At 39.9% G+C, this 17,083-nt stretch overlaps 1 protein-coding gene across 1 annotated transcript in view; it reads left to right on the forward strand.

The window, feature by feature from the left end:
• Window positions 1-17,083, forward strand: part of Fur2 (furin-like protease 2) — a 536,496-nt gene that overhangs the window by 451,885 nt on the left and 67,528 nt on the right. The window contains exon 3 of the mRNA XM_019049259.2: window positions 9,613-9,768. Coding sequence (XP_018904804.2) covers window positions 9,613-9,768 — 156 coding nt within the window. The remainder of the gene's footprint in view (window positions 1-9,612; window positions 9,769-17,083) is intronic.

The following is a 17,083-nucleotide window of genomic DNA, read 5'->3' on the forward strand; positions in this document are numbered from 1 at the left end:
CACGTATAAAAATGGGATGGATTTCATCTAATTAACCAGGATAAAAGCGAGGAATATTACCTATACAGGATAGTCCTGGAAAAACGGGATGTACCTATATTAATAAACCGGGATAACAGGACGGATATCGATCTTTGTGTATCGATCTTCGATACATCGTTTGTTCTAAAGCAGTATTGACTGGGATAAAACGGGATTTTTTCATAATAACCGGGATAAAAGGGAGGGATTTTACCTATACAGGATAGTCATGGATAAAACTGGATGTAACTATGTTAAGAAGCCGGGATAAAACACATTAAATGCATCATGAAACACAGCAAACACATCAAACACATCATGAAACACTTCAAACACAACAAACACATCTTGAAACACAGCAAACACATCATGAAACACAATCAAACACAACAAACACATCATGAAACACAATCAAACACAACAAACACATCATGAAACACAATCAAACAAATCAAACACAACAAACACATCATGAAACACAGCAAACACATCATGAAACACAATCAAACACAACAAACACATCATGAAACACAATCAAACACAACAAACACATCATGAAACACAATCAAACAAATCAAATACATCAAACTGATAATCGCATGTATCGATAATCGCATGTTTCATCGAACCCTTCAGGAATGCCAAGTCAAAATTTAAAGTTAAAAGAAGGAGCAGTGGTTATGATACTACGCAACATTTGTATCGAGGATGGATTGTGCAATGGGACAAGATTAATTGTCTTAAAAATAAACAAATGCATTTTGCATTGCTCAGTTTTAACAGGAGAAAATAAAGGAAAAATAGTTGCACTACCAAAAATTACACTTAACACAAAAGAAGTAACAAACCTACCTTTTGTTTTGAATAGGAAACAATTCCCCGTTACATTAGCACTTGCTATGACTATTAGTAAAAGCCAAGGGCAATCGTTTGACAGAGTGGGAATTTTTATAGATAAATAAAGACCAATGTTCGCTCACGGTCAACTGCATGTAGCATTGTCTAGATGTAGGACTAAAGAAGGTTTAAAAATAAAAATCATTAATTTTGATGACAACAAAAATAAAAACACAGCAATGAACATTGTGTATCAAGAAGTTCTGCAATAACTTTGTTTATTTTCTACTGTTAAAATTGAGGAATGCAGTATGTAATTATTATCTTCAAAACAATTAATTTTGTCACTATGAACAAAACATTTTTTATTATGAATATAACTTAAAACAAGCAGTGAACTCCAACACAATGTGTTCATAAGGCGCGTCATTAAATCGCACATATCAACCCCTACAAACAATGATGTATAAAAAAAAATTATGTGATATTTTCATCATTAATTAACAGAATCTAAGAGGGGGTTGGGCCGCGGAGCGGCCAGGGGGCGTAGCCCTCTAGTAAATAATAAATTCTGGTAAAATATTATAAGAATCCGTCAATAAACAAACATATTACGGACTCAGAGGCCTGCGATAGTTAAGAGATTGAATTTACGGGCCCATCTACATCAAGCCTGGCTGGTCTGGTGGTAAAGTACTGGACTTCGGATATCAACTCCACCCCGAGGCGTGGGTTCTAATCCCGACTAGGACGGCGCGGATTTTAAGGTCAGTAACTACTCTACGATCCACAACCTGGACGCATGTGTACATTAGAAAGAAAATTAGTACCAAAGACGTCTCCTAGAGTGCGCGCACACGGATATGGAATATGATAACCTCATCGCAAGTAAATATTTTTAAAATATATTATCAATATTACCTTGACAATATTGCTGCAATATTGTCAGGGGGGCGGACAACAAACTATTGCAGCAATATTATTTCGATATTGTTAAAATATTGTTAAAATGTTTTTGAAAATATTTCAGCAATATTTTTAAAATATTTCCGTGTTGGGCGGGCAGAGGTTTTCTCAGGCGCAGACAGGCAGGCGTGAACACCAGAGCAACTCCCGGTCGGCCGGTCGCTTTTCTAGGTGATTTTACACTCCACTAATGATGGAAAGCAATGATAGATATCATTCTACGATTTTTCAGTTTGTTTTTAACGGCATTCACTGGTATACGTTCCTACTCTAAGAAAGCTCCATCTAAACGTGTACACATCAGCAGCCTGATTGTTGACATTTTTTGTTTGTCGGGACGACATAGATGACATAGGTTAAAATGCGGAGCGTGATTTGTTGCCTATGTCTTATCGCTGCTTTGTCGTGCCTATGTCGGGTTGAACTCACGACAAGCTAACGGCACCTCTTAAGTTTCCGACAGTACGTCGTCTTTTAAGTCTAGTATGTCGTCCGCCTTTTAACCCATGTCATCTATGTCGTCCCGACAAACAAAAAATTTCAACAATCAGGCTGCAGGTGCCTCTCGATCCACTCGCCTCACATTTTGGGTTTGGTCAACTTTCTGTGATATTTTCCCCTGCTAATTTAATATACGTGCTTCTTAACTAAGATACCTTTCAAACTAACGAGTATTTATGATAAAATAGACCAATGCACGAACATTTTAAGCAGCATGTTTGTGATTTTTGTGTTTGAGAAAAACAGATTTCAAATAATAACCTTTGATAGGGCATGTGCCCCAAAAAAAGCAGAGGCCGTTTCAATGAGACCGAAAATTAGCTTATACGTTGCGCTTTTTGCATGTTCGATTCTTTGAGACACGCTTCACCGGGAATCGGACACTTTCGTGCTCCGAAGCGTTCGATTCAGGTACGCAGTTGGGCAACGTGATGACGATGCACGCCGTGAAGGAAACCGCACTCTTTTCACACCGCATCCGCAATGAAATAAACCCCATCCGGCGGAGTCAGATTTGATGCCGCGCTGTTTGCATACGGAGCAAGGCGCTTCCGGTGGAGCCGCGTGGGCCTTCATCACGAGGGCAAACATAACACGTCGATTGGGTAAATACTCTTGCGAGCGTGTGTCTTCGCGCGCCGAGACGCTCGTGTTCACCGATATCCGACAGCGATGCCAAACTTAGTCTAGGCCTCCTCTCACTCTCTGTTCGATAATAATCGCTTCGAGTAAGGGGCCAGTAAAGCCTGATTTCGTTCAGCTGAGTCTTGTCTGGTATTTGACGTAATCTCGATTTATCGATTTGTGATGGTTCCGATAAAAAAAGAGGGGGAAAAAACCTGGTTATTTTACAACGACGATCAGCAACTGGGCAAATTAAGGGGCCAGTAAAGCCTGATTTCGTTCACCTGAGTCTTGTCTGGTATTTGACGTAATCTCGATTTATCGATTTGTGATGGTTCCAATAAAAAAAGAGGGGAAAAAAAAACCTGGTTAGTTATTTTACCACGACGATCAGCAACTGGGCTAATTAAGGGGCCAGTAAAGCCTGATTTCGTTCACCTGAGTCTTGTCTGGTATTCAACGTAATCTCGATTTATCGATTTGTGATGGTTCCGATAAAAAAAGAGGGAAAAAAACCTGGTTAGTTATTTTACCACGACGATCAGCAACTGGGCTATTTAAGACGGAGACTAGGGCCTCAAGTTCAAATTTTATGTTAAGAATATACCGCATTTGGTCGTTACAAGTTGTCTTCCATGCATTGAGAATGGATTATTATCAAACCCGAGAAATATTTAGATGCATTTGGCAATTGGCATCCTGGCGTTCATGCGACACAGTTATGTGTATTATAAGTGATGTACATCGAATGATGTAACCACCAAATCAATCTGTTGCGTCAACAGATAATGCCTGCACCACGCAATCACTGCGTATCGTCGAAGAGTTCTATGTGGTAAAAGGAACTATGTTGCTCGCAAAATCTATGCACATCGTTCCTTTTAGCCTATATACGTCCAATTAATCAAACCTCGGTTGATTCGTAGGTACACCAGGCTCTCTTTCCACGAATAACTAACTAACCTCTTTTTTCCGTACCAAGTTTGGTCCATTTTCGCTCTATTCCGTCCGAGTGTTTTTAAGTAATTTCCCCTAACACAAACCAGGCTGTGTTTTTTTCTAGGGTGTATCAAAAGGTGACAGCCTCTCTGCAAAATACCAGAGTCCCCTCATACATAGAGTTGAGACAACGCGGCTTATGTATGTCACAAACGGGAATAAAGATTACACAAATCGAACGTTTTTTTGTAACCTTTGATCAACCCATTCCAGAATCCCTGTCTCCGCTCCCTCTCTTATTCCATTTGTTCCTTGCCGCACCCCCATTTCCCCAGTCAATTCCAGTTTATAATATTTGCACTTGGTGAAAATGTAATCTTCATTCCCGTTTGTGACACTGTGAAGGCACAAACGGGAACCAATCAGAAATGGATTCGTGTTGTCTTTAGTCTCAGTATAAAGGGACTCTACAAAACACCCGTGGAAAACCGCGAGACATGAAATTATTGAAGCTCTCAAAATTCGGCAATCGTGGATGAATGCTTGATTCAGGAGCACGTCTCAACCTCCTGAAGTACGTGCTCATTCCGTTGTGTGAAGAGGCGCCGTCCTTTTGTCCCCTCTCCCAACCCACCCCCGTTTAAAATGACACGTTCACACTTTTTCCCCCGAAATTGTGTCACCGCCAAATTTGATCACTTGTTGCCAGAGTAGAATCCTCCTAAAAAACCGTGTAAAGAAACTGCGATAAATATCAACATGAGGTGTCATGTCTAAAAATAAACAAACAAAAGGAAAAGTTAATTTTCTCAGCGACGCAATTTATTAACAGGCTAAAATGTGGTGTTTGGAAATATATCATATTGTGTAATGTTTGCGAACCAAAAATAGAGGCGTGTAGCCATGAAAAGTATGCTGGGAAAAGCAGGTTGGCCCCAGGGGGTGTAGCCCCCTAGTATCCTAATAATAATGAGTTACACTAAAAAAAAGTTCGGTGTTGCATATCATCCCAACTTATTCGGTTTGTCAAACTGAACTTTCGGTTTATCACATCGAACTTTCAGTTCGTGTAACCGAATTTCTGCGGTGAAGTGAACTGACGAACCAAGTTTGGTCTTATATGCCGAACGTTTGGTTACACGAACCGAAAGTTCAGTTTCACAAACCGGATATTTGAGATGATATGGAACACCGAACGCTCGGTTCACATGAACGATTGTTTTTTTTTCAGTAAACAGTGAACATTGTCAAAAAAATAGCCATACTGATATGGTAAATAAAATAAATTAGTACGCGTAGTAAATTTCACACACACTAAAAGTAATGTCTCATAAATCCGAACATTTTCGAATTCTCTTGAACGGCATAATTCTTTGTTTCAATATGTTATGGAGGGTTTTGTAGGCTGGAAAAAATTCGGCTCTAATTTTTAGACAACGTTTGATAAAAGACTTTGATCTCTTGACAAGCGTGTAATCTGAAACACAATAGAAGCGATGAAACAAGAAAACCGTGGAAAGTTAAAAAGATCCGGGCTTCAAAACTTTTCGGAATGTTCGCAAGGGTTTTTTATCGGGGGAAAGTTTTCTTGAATGATGCTTGGGAACTAGTTTTTAAGAGGGTACATAATTTATATTTTTATTTGAATAGTTTTGACGTATTGTGCGCGATTTGAGCTTGGGAGAAAGAAAAGAAAGGTGACCTTCTTCGTTTGTCTCATCCCCCTCTTCAGATGTTCTCCCCACACCGACTCCAAATGCGCTTGTGAATTCGTAATATGTATCCATTGCTCTCAGTTTTCAGCCAACTGCTAGATCCCCAACTATCTTCTTATTGTCGTTGCGTGGCCCTCTGCGAGTTATTTTTGTACACAAGTTCAAGTACTGTACTCTTTACAATATATAAAAAAGGAATAGTAGATTCTGCGCAACCTGTTCTAATTTAATTTGTTCCCCCTCATTGTGAGCAAATAGATATAATTTACCGAAATATTTTGTGAACAGAATGACTCATTATTGGTAGGTCATTCACTCAATGAACAAATGAAGCATAAATGTCGCAATGGTTAAATCGAATCAGAGCCCATTTCACGTTACTTTTCTTCTATTTTAAAATTGTCTATCCCGCGCAAAAGAGGAAAAGGAATCTGAAACGGGCTCTACCAGGCTTTGTAAGGCATCAATACGGTCCAGAATCTGCATCAGTAAAATTTATTGCTACTTTATCTTCTACCTCATATTATGCGATTTTAAAATGAGAATAAACCAATGTATGTAGATTTTAGGTACCTTTTTGTCCGAATTTGATTTCAAGCTTCCCTGCTTTCAGTATTGAAAAAGTGTAAGGGTTGATTTTAGAGAAGATTGTAGTTCACGGTTTTAAAGTTTTGAAAAAAACTTTTGGAATTTCGTCCAGAGTTGTTGGTTTCCCAGTCAAAGCCGTTCGAAAACTGAAGCAAAATTAAAAGTTATAATTGCTAAATCAAACTAATTTCATCAAACTTTTAACTTTCAAAGAAAATGGTTCAACCTTTGATTTTGTATTTCAGACTTAACTATAAAAAGAATAAATAAAATTATTGAATAAAACATACATTATTAGACTTCAATGGATCTTAGGCTATGTTACAATGCACTTTCACCCTGCTAGCAGCATTCAGCTTATTTCTTTTTACGCTGTCAAAATATTGGTCATACGCTCAGTCAATAGCACTCAGTCTGTTATACGACAAATATTATTTTCTTCGTCGTTGGTTTGGCGCTGATTTTGGATATTTTCACCCAGCTCACCTCGAAAGCAGGATTAAAGAAGAGCAAAATAGATAACGCTTTGCGCCGGAAGAGTCCAGCATTTCCGCGACTGCAAACACACCATGAGCAAGAGCATTTTTTGTTACGCTCAGTTTTTAATTTACCAACCCCTCCCCTCTCCCGCGGCCCCTTCATATCTTCGGAAAAGTTAAACAATATACTCGCGGATGCCTGCGACACAGGTAAACGCACATAAATATAAAAAGCGGGACGTCAGCCCATCTCTCGTCTCGTTGCCGAAACGCTTGCAGATAAATTTAATCTGCGAATGAAAAACAAATAAATTCGTCAACAAATATTTCCCACTCGATCATAGTGCTACCGGCCGAGAGTACACTCGATATTGGAACGAAGCGACAGGAGGGAAAGGGGAGGGGAGAGCATTGGGCTAGATTACAGGATCCACTGTCAGTTTAGCCGGAAATGTATTGCCGCAAAAAATAGAGGAAGTGAGGGGCTTGCCCGCTCCGGTTTGGGGCGATTCGCTCTTTCAGGGAATTCTACCGTCGCATCGGGGTACACGGTACACCAACTTTTCACAGGGCCCACGTCAAAATGTTGTACGGAACTTATCAGAAATCAAGGGCGTATTTTTTTAATTTGTTTTTTGGGGGGGTTTAGAATGCGATACATGATACAAACAGAGGGCGATGAGGTGTTTGGTAACATTTTGCGATCTTGGAATGAGCATTTCAAGTGAAAAAAAAAACCTCAGACCTCGGAAGGGATGGATATTTACGCGCCGAGGGGCCCTGCACAAAACATGTAACGTTAAAAATTGTTACGTTTTTACCCTCTCAATCTCCCCGAAACGCACCCTTAACGTTAGTCCACATGTCCCCCTCCCCCCCTCCGAGTAAAATAATTGGCATTTCCCTCTCCCCCTCAAAGTAGAAAAATCACCGGTGTATAACTCGAGGTTTTATTTTTTTTTATTTCTGAAAAAAATGAAAGAAGAATATACAGGCAAAGTAATTACTCTGATTTGTTTTAATTGTTGAATTCAAAGAAAAAAGGAGACAAGACATGATTTAAGGGTCATGCGGTAATTTTAGCAAGGTGCAATCATGAAAACTAAGTAGAAAAACGTTAAAATAAAACTTTTAAATAAAATAAAATTAAGTACCGCAGAATGAGACAAAATGGAAAAAACATGTAATTTAACCATGAAAAGGCAAATCATATGTTCAGGAGTGAATAATGGAAATTTTTTTGTGTTGATTGTGACTTCTGTATGATATCACTTTTGAAAAATCTATCTATTTGCACGTATTCATCGTATGCAACTGGTCGGTCCATTGTTCAAAGTGCAATGCAGGTTATGAATTGGATCTAGTTTATTAGAAAGGAGCCAACCCACATCAAGTTGAAACTGAGAAAAAGAGGTTTAAATGTAGGCAAATGTAGAAAGTAAACTTTAACCCCTCTTTTTACAAACTAATATTTCTTTTGCGACTTTGAATTTTTGGCACAAGGAAATATACAACTAGAGGAACTCAAAATCATTCTTAACTCAATTTTTTCGAAAATGTGGGTTGGTTCCTTTCTAATGAACTCGGTCCATAGATATTGGTCATAAAAATTTATGCTGTACTAAAATTCCGGCACTACAATAGAAATTAAGGTGATTGGATTGGGGAAGGAGCGAGTTGAAAATTCCCGTAAATAAGTGGCTGAGTCCGGCGTCGTCGTTCCCGGTTTTTCGAGAAAAGTAAATACAAGGGCGTGATGCTGAATTCATCTGAGAATTTATCTCGGCAGACTGCGAGCTTTCCCCGCTGCCTAGAGCCCTTCGACCACCTTAAAAGTGGTTGTCGTTTGAATTTTGATTTCACTTGAAGCCGTCGACGTTCCTGGATTTTTTCTCTTTTCTAAGCCCGTCCCTCGAAGCACATCTGAAACCCCGCTGGCCCCCGATTCGAGCAAGATTTGTACCTTTTTTATAATAGGACTGCGCAGGCAACCACTTAATTTCCTCCTGTACTTTCTCGGGGAACCAAATCGAGAAAGCCGAACGATTTCTAGCGTGTAGAGCTGTTCAAGATTGGTTTCAAGGAAATTACCATTCTAAGCTGCAGTACTACATATCCTTAATCTATCTAATTTTTGTTTGTTTTTTGTTTCGTTTGTTTTTGTTTTTGTTTTTGGAATAATTCAAATGAGCAGTGCATGCACGTGAGAAGTTTTCGGCCTCCTGTAGTATAGTTTTTGTACTGCTTGCTCTATGATCGGGAGGTCCCATGTTCGATTCCCGGTCAGGTGACCCGAGTTTTGATAGTCTCAAACAGCGGTTAACCAGGGCTGGCATGATTAGGGACTGAGGGCATGGGACTCCAGGGACCGCAATCGTGAGATCATCCCCCTAGAGATATTTAAAGCGTGGGGGGGGGGGGGACTAAATAGAAACGCCAATCCGTTCAGTAAATGTAAGATGGACCGCGTTTAGCAGAAAGTAACCAGGCCACATCAGCTATTGCCAAATTTAAATATTTACAAGAGAACACTTTTGCAGATTCCTTTGAAAATTTTAAGGAATATGCTTTGTACTGTGCAGAAAATTTTCTGAAATTTGCACAATAATCCACACAACCGTTTTCATGGAAAAAATCAAATTGTCTAAGTAAATTTGGCATAGCTGATGTGGCTTGGTTACTTTCTGCTTAACGCGGTCCAGATGATATTTAGATTATTTTTAATCAAAATGGGGGGGGGGGGGAGCATGCGTTACGAAATTTTTAGGGGGGAGGGTTGAGCACAACGTTACGGAACGTTACAAGGAGGTGGGAGGTGTCAAAAAATCGCAAATTTAGCGTTTCGTAATCCACCCTATCAGAACATTTCTAGGATAGCCTGCTTAGCATGCTAGCGAGTTGTCTTCCGTTTTACGTCACTAAAGTTGCTCTCTTTTTTGCAGATCGTTTGGGTGCAGCAGCAGCACGAGAAGCGGCGGGAGAAGCGAGATTTCACGGACGCGGGGTTTTCGGCGTGGGATTTTTCCCACCTCCAGCCCAACTCCTTTCGACGGGACTCCTTCTTCCCAGACCCATTGTTTAAGGAACAATGGTACTTGGTAAGTGATATCCGATCTCAATATCCTCTTCTGCCTCTCTGTCTCTTCCTTTTGTCTCCTGCTTTTGCATCCTCATGTTGCGATGCTGCAACACTTCGTACCATCCAATATGGAAATGCATCGTGCATCGGCCGTTCTTGTCGAATCGATAGTTGTAATGGTCGCTCGTATAAAAGTGCATCAACTAAATTGTATGCACTCTCGCTCCTTGATAAGATTAACGCATTGGAATTTTGATCAATCAAAGAAATGAAACAAGCTGAAAAAATAATGGTGGGTTCACACTATTTTTTGGGGAGAAGAAGGCCAACGCTAGGCTTTTTAACAGTGAAAGTTCACAAATTTAAAGAAAATTAAAAACTTGAAATTTAAAAATTTTAACTCTAAAACTTTTTAAAGTTTAAAAGGTCCAAAAGTTCAAATTTTTCAATTTTCAATGCAATTTATGATGAGAAAACTACTATTTTTCAGCGGTGTTGGAGGTGAGAATTTTTTCCTCCCTCTCAGAAAGTGACTATTGCGTCAGTCATTCCGTTTGAATTTTCCTTTTGCAAGTAACAATGTAATTTACACTTTGCAAAATCTTTGATTGCCAGTGAAATATCGTGTATCTTGATTCGATGAAATAACAGAGAGCTCTCATAGGACATCTTCATATAAAGGAAACTGCAACTTTTCAGGTCAAGATCCGATACAAACCAAGAGCTCAGGTCCTTCCCACGTTCTTTTTCACGAAGTAATAATGAAGTCAGAAGTGGGAGGAAAGGTTCTTACGTATTTCGTTCAAAATCTGTCTCCCTGCACAAAATCATTTGTGTTCGGAATTAACTATCGCGGTATGACGCCAGATAAGTTTAAGTTCAAAAAGGTACCTTTTCATGTCCTTCTTATTGCAAGATTCTTTTCACCTCTTTCTTTTTTCCTCTCTCGTCGTTACGAGGCGGCGTCTAATTTAATAGCTTTTGATTTGAAGTGAAAGATCCTTCATGCAAAAAACTTATTACCTTAATCAAAAATTCTGCAACATTTTTGTAAGGCTTCGTGAACTTAAGACTTTCATGACTGGAGTGTTGCCGAATCGCGTCGTAAAGCATAGAAATTTCCGGAAAGCATACAGAAATATTTGGACGAATTTGCAAAGAAAACCTAAAAGTTTTCTTTTAAAGGGTTCATTTCGTCCCATCTGTTGATGCTAACTTAGGTGGGAAGGTAATTAAAGGAGAGAGAGAAGCCCAAGAGAAAAGTAACGTGAATTCAATTCTGGTCGCAGGTTGTTGTTTGCCTATGGATGATAAAATAATAAATTCGGTTCCTCGCCTGAGTCGCATCTTCTGAGATGAATAGTAAACTCTGAACTTGTTAGTCAGTCATTGCTAAATAATAACACCACTGCCCACAAAAGTGTCACTTTTTCGTAAATTCTTCCGAAAAGTAGACAATTCAAAGAGACAGGTGAGTATAATACTGAGCGACAGAAAACCAACTTTTTTGGAGAAAGAAAGGTCTGCTTGTTGAAAATGGTGAGCGCAGATTCGCATCTTCACGATGGGCATTTGCAATGTCCACTTTCCGTTTTGAATGTTTCATCGCTTTTGGTATCAATTATCGACGGTGTAAGTAGGCTATCACATAACTCGGTATCGACGTCGCGGCGTCGCAGACTTCCTGTCATACTTTATTTTTTAAATAGAAAATTACTCAACGGCAATTCTTGAAAACTGCTGTGATTTTTCTTCTCTGTGCGAAGAAAATTCAGGAAAAAACCTCAAGGAATGATGCCATTTTGTTCTCCCTTAAAAAAATGACAAAAAGGCGGAGATTTTCAGACACCGCAAACAAGATATTGACGGTGAAACTACCAAACCACGTATCTCGGTTTGCGACGTCGCAGACTTCCTGTCATACTTTATTTTTTAAATGAAAAGCTACTTAACGTCCAGGCTTGAAAATTTCCGTGATTTTTCCTCTTCGTGCGGAGAAAATTCTGTGAAAATTTCAAGGAATGATATTGATTTGGTCTACTTCAAAAAAATAAAATGTGAGCGGAGATTTTTAAACACCGCAAACGAGATACGTGGTTTGGTAGTTTCACCGTCGATATGTGATTGCAGACCTACGTCGTCGCTACGTCGCACAGAGAATCATCACTTTAACATTGTCTCTTAAGCAGCTTTCCAGAGCACACTCCATCTTTCTCACTCGCACATAGTTCTATTTGGCAGAAATATGTTCGATTTAATTTAGTTGTAAGGTGTCTTTGAAATTTGGAATACAGTATTCTTTCGCTACAACACTCATTTTAACGAAAATCTCTCTCTTGTGAAGGAATCGCCCGGTCCCTTGCCGATTCGTTATAGCGAGAGAGTACTGTATATATACTGCTTCTTAAAATTCCCTGCGTAAACCTAAAAAAAATTGCCTTTGCTCGACATTTTTCCATGCATACACCTGCTAACAGGTTTTCTGAGAATTGAAAATCCCGCTTTTCTATTTCTGCACAGGCAATCATGCCCGCCGCAACATTGTTTTTTATGCGGCCTTCTAGAGCACACCCCATCTTTCCCACTCGTCTATAGATCCGTTTCGCAGAAATATGTCCTGGTATGGAACGAGCGGCATTGCGTAGAGAATTTAGCCCTTTACGAAAATGTTTTCGAAAATTTTGCAGCTCAAAAGGTCGGTGTCGAGAGGGGGACGCTACCGGGGAAGGTGTTCGACAAAGGCCCGTTTTGAAAACACGTGTTCAGGATTCGAGCTCTCAAAAACAATACACTGCGGAAAAGCGTTGCGACGGCGCGAAGGGAAGGGGGGCGTTCGGCGAGAGTTCGCGATCTCGCAACTGTTTCAGCCGTTCGCACTCGCAACAACAAAAGCCAACTTAGGAGCGTGCCGGTAAACACGCAGATGCACGTGTACTTGGAACCGTGCACAAACATACGACAAACTGTGCCGGCCCACCCGCCCCGGCGTAGTCAAACTAGAATTTATACTCGCTTCTTGCAAGGTTTGTAACAGGAAAAATAATACAGAAGACTGCTACGAAATCTTCTTGTCAATTTTGAGATGTTAAGTTCATAAAAGGTACTTGGACTGGGTTCCGGAGCATTTTTTAGTTCTCGTTACAAATGATTTTCGATAGAAGATCTGGACGGTAGATCCATAACTGATGACATACATTCAAGACTATTTTTGCGTTTTAAATAATTGTCGTGGCATCCTCGAGCAGAAAAATACAGTGGAAATCAAACAAAATAAAGTCATGGTTTGCCTTAATCGTCGTCAAATTTTCAAATAATGCATAAATCGTGTGCTAAACTTGCTTACGATTCAATCTGGGAGGGCGCACTTTTTTAAAAAATTTTCCGGGGCGGCCTTCCAAACCCCTTTCCCCTGGGGGTGTCTCCCCCCGGACCCCCCACTCAACATCAACAAATGACCCCCTCCCAGGGTGGCAAAATTTCATGGAAAATAAAATTTTGAAATTTCACGTGAAAAATTTCATGAAATTTCAGAAGTGTATGAAAGATATTGGAAAATACCGGCTCCTCCTCATGTTTTGCAAAATGTAAAAATTGTGACTTTCTTTTATTTTTGTGTGTTTGGGTGCGGGTTGCATACTCTAGCCCCTGAAAAATATGAAATATTTTACAGCCTCGTGAAATTTCATGAAATATATATCTGAAATTTCCAATCTTTCATTTCTTTCTTACGTTTAATGCCACCCTGCCGGGGGTGTGTGTTTCGTGTGTGTCGGAGGGGGGGGCCCCCTCCGACACACACGAATCCGCCACTTTTTTGATGAGTCTGGAATCCTACGCGGCTGCAGGAATGAAATTTCAGTGAAATTTGTTCATGCTTCGTGGCAGCAAGGCCGGGGAGCCGGGGTAGGGGGTGCGTTGTGTCGAGACCCCGCCCCGCCGGCGGAAAGGGGTTTTCCGCGAACGGAAAATTGGTGCGAGGCGAGAAATAACAATTAATTAAGACAAAGAAGCCCCCTCGACGGTGTCGATGTTCACTGTTCATCATAGGAGCATAATTAAAAGTTTGTTCGCTCCCTCACCGAGCCGAGGCCGGATAATCGAGGCAGGAGTCAAAATTATTCGCGCGTGGGAAAACGAGACAACCCTGCCGCACCCCCCCCCCCCCCCCCCCCGCTTACTCCCGCAATCCATCGGCCTCGGGTTTCATTTGTTTAACGCGCGAAAATATGAGCTTCGAGCATTCATTCACCGTTTCCAATGGCGGTTTCAACTTCGCAGCTTCCTCTATGGAACATTGAAAGCCCTTCACCGGGCGGGATTACGGGGATATCGCTCACAACCAACGAGGGGGGGGGGGGGGGGGTTCCGTTGGAAAGTTTGAAAATCTATTCCCACCGCGAAATTTTCAGGTCGATTCCCAAAAAGACTTTGTGTCTTTATTATATTTTTTAAAACTGTATTAAGCCCGTGTCAAGCTATTTATACCATAGTCTGACTAATAATGTCCTGAAAAATTTTCACTAGTGGTATCATCCACTTAAGTGAACGAATGGAAATTTTATGGCGGTTGCGTGCAGACTTTGGACTATAAGGCTTTTTGACCCTGGTTTTAGAATTTGTCAAATGGATTTTTCTGTGAACTGTTGCTAGAGCAAAAACCAAAGTTGCCTCGTTAGAAAAGTGGCACAGAGTCACCTTATCCAAACGTGAAATCAAATAAATTACCAAAGTGATATCATCGTAACTATTTTTAAAAAGCTCTCATTTTTAAAATTCATTTTAAATAGAATATGAATTTAATTGAATAAATGTGAAAGCTAATATCAGATGAAATAAATGAGAGGTAAGGTCCACACCAAATAACATGAAAATCTATCGAATATTAAATAAATAGAAGAAAGGCGAGAAATGTTGGCGCCCCTCAGTTGGCGTCCGTCGCGAGTGCGGATTTTTTGTGTCTCTTTGGCCTAGCTTATACATACGGGTTCCACGAGGTGAAAAAAGATAGAAACTTGATTGTAACTGGCTACGAACAATCGTGTTATTCATCATACTGTGATGTAAGTACTAAAATCCTCCATCGAGTTTCAGTAAGAGACTGTTCCGGAATGAAGATACATCATAAGTATCGATACATCGATGATGCGAGTACGGTGGAAGCCTGGCGAGAGAGGCTAAATGAAATTGAACTCTAATAAGAGAACAACGGGATCTTAAGCGAGAGTGGGAGGCGAGGATAAGCATCAAAAGCTTTTCCACGGCGCCGCGCCTAGATGCAATCTGCAGGGCGCGGGCGTGTTGCGCCGCCCCGTTACGCAACCCGCAATGCCTGGCCGTGTTGAATTTGCGGCGGGCCGTGACGTCAGACGAGGAGACGTACAATTCGCGAATAGCTCTTAACTCAATTTGATCCGAGGCGGATGGTGCACGGGGAGGCGGGGGTAAGGGCGGGCGCGGTTCAAGGCTGCAAGAAATTTCAATTTGAGAATTTTCATAAGAACAGAACTTAATGCAGCATCAAAAATGCAAGCTAACGGAATTGTACGCTTGGAGGCAGCCATAAATCTATGAAACAAAGAACGCCAAACATTCCGCACCCCCTCTCCATTTTCAGCCCCTCCCGCGTTCCCGCCGCCGCCCCCACACACTCGAGACTCCTTGTTGGTGTATTGTTGCATGATAAACCGGAGATAGGAGAACGTGAAAAATTCTATCTGTGTGCTTTTTTCCCCTCAACTTTGTTTACAAGGAATCTCTCGGAGCATTAATAAACTTATTTTACTACCTTTTGTGAAATAAAACCCGTTGTCGTCCCCTTACTGGAGGGGCAACCATTAAACTTGCCAGTCGTGTTATCGTCGTGTTTTATCATAATTTCATTCAAATTTTCTCCTTTCGCCTTTCCCCTCCTTGCATCGAGTTTCATTTACTTTTCCACTCGGGTCATTCTCAAACCATGAAATATATAGCAGCGCATGAATTTTCTAAGTCTTCTCCTTGGCCAACTCCTGTTTCGAGTGAATGCTCTGACGTGGCGTTGAAAAATTTTGAAAGAAAATTTTCAAGAGAATTTTTTACACTAAGCTATATTGATTTTTTTTTTTTTTTTTTTTTTTTTTTTTTTTTTTTTTTTTTTTGGCCTATTAATTTTCTCAAGTATCCGAAAATCCTCGGGTGTAATTATTCCTATTGAGTATTGTTAAACATGTTCAGCCCAGTGAAGATTAAATTTATGCAACTATGTAAGCCCCTCATAAATTTTCCAAGTGACATTCTAACTTTCACTCATCTCTCGTTTGGAATAGAAGCGTTCGTTTTTTAAATAGGTAATGAAAATATTTTCCTTCATATTTACAAGTGCGAGATTTAATTATTGATAAAAAATCACCGAAAAGTAAATGAACTTATTGGCAGCATGTAACATAAAAGATCCAAGTGGCGCAGGCATTTTGAACGAAAAACAAAGTTTTGTATAGTTTTGTAGGTTTGGAGATTCAGGAGGCTGTATTGGACTTTAATTTGTATTGAAAGAAAATATGATTTTAGGCGAACTCTTAACTTTTTTTTTAAATCTACATGTTCCTCATGGTTTCCTTTTGCTGAACGCTGCATCTTTATTTACAAGCTGTTTAAAAAATTAATCTATTTCAGAGGAAATGCGACAACGTCTGTAAGCAAATTCGACGTTTTTTCTTGACCCAAAAGTAGAAATTAAAGATGGGCCTGAAGTTTTTTCAAAGCTTCTCGGGGTTTTTACTTGTTTTTTGAGACACCAAAAATTAAAGATAAACTGGCAGAATCATTCTCATCATATTCAGCATCAATTTTAAAAGCTACGTTAATTATCAACTCTCATAGGTTATTCGGTCGATGATACATGTGTGCCATCGACGTAATGAGAGGTAGGTCCACTGGAAAAGAATATATTTCAATAACAAATGGATAGCGAAAAAATTCTATCCCTAATGTAAAAAGCAGGGGGTGGTAGCATTACTTTTGTGACTGTAGAGTTGAGTTGTCAAGTTACCCAATTATTTGTAGGACGCAGTTAAAATCAAGAATGAAAAAGACTGCAAAAAAATCGGAGAGTTTGAAACAATTAGCTAGCAGTAATTTTATTGTTTAAATTCCATCTCTCTACTCGGTTTATGAATTGAATAAGCTAGAGCGTTGCATTTACGTTCAGCATTCCACTTTCGCTTCAGCAGTTAGCTTTGCCAGATTTGGCAAAATAAATAGGAAAGAGCAATGCAATCGTTTTGATCACCATGCCTCACATTACCGATAAAAATATTCATTTTGAACTATTGAGATCGAAAAATTAAAACATCAAT

The sequence above is a fragment of the Bemisia tabaci genome, chromosome 1 (assembly GCF_918797505.1).
Source record: "Bemisia tabaci chromosome 1, PGI_BMITA_v3".
Classification (NCBI taxonomy): domain Eukaryota; kingdom Metazoa; phylum Arthropoda; class Insecta; order Hemiptera; family Aleyrodidae; genus Bemisia; species Bemisia tabaci.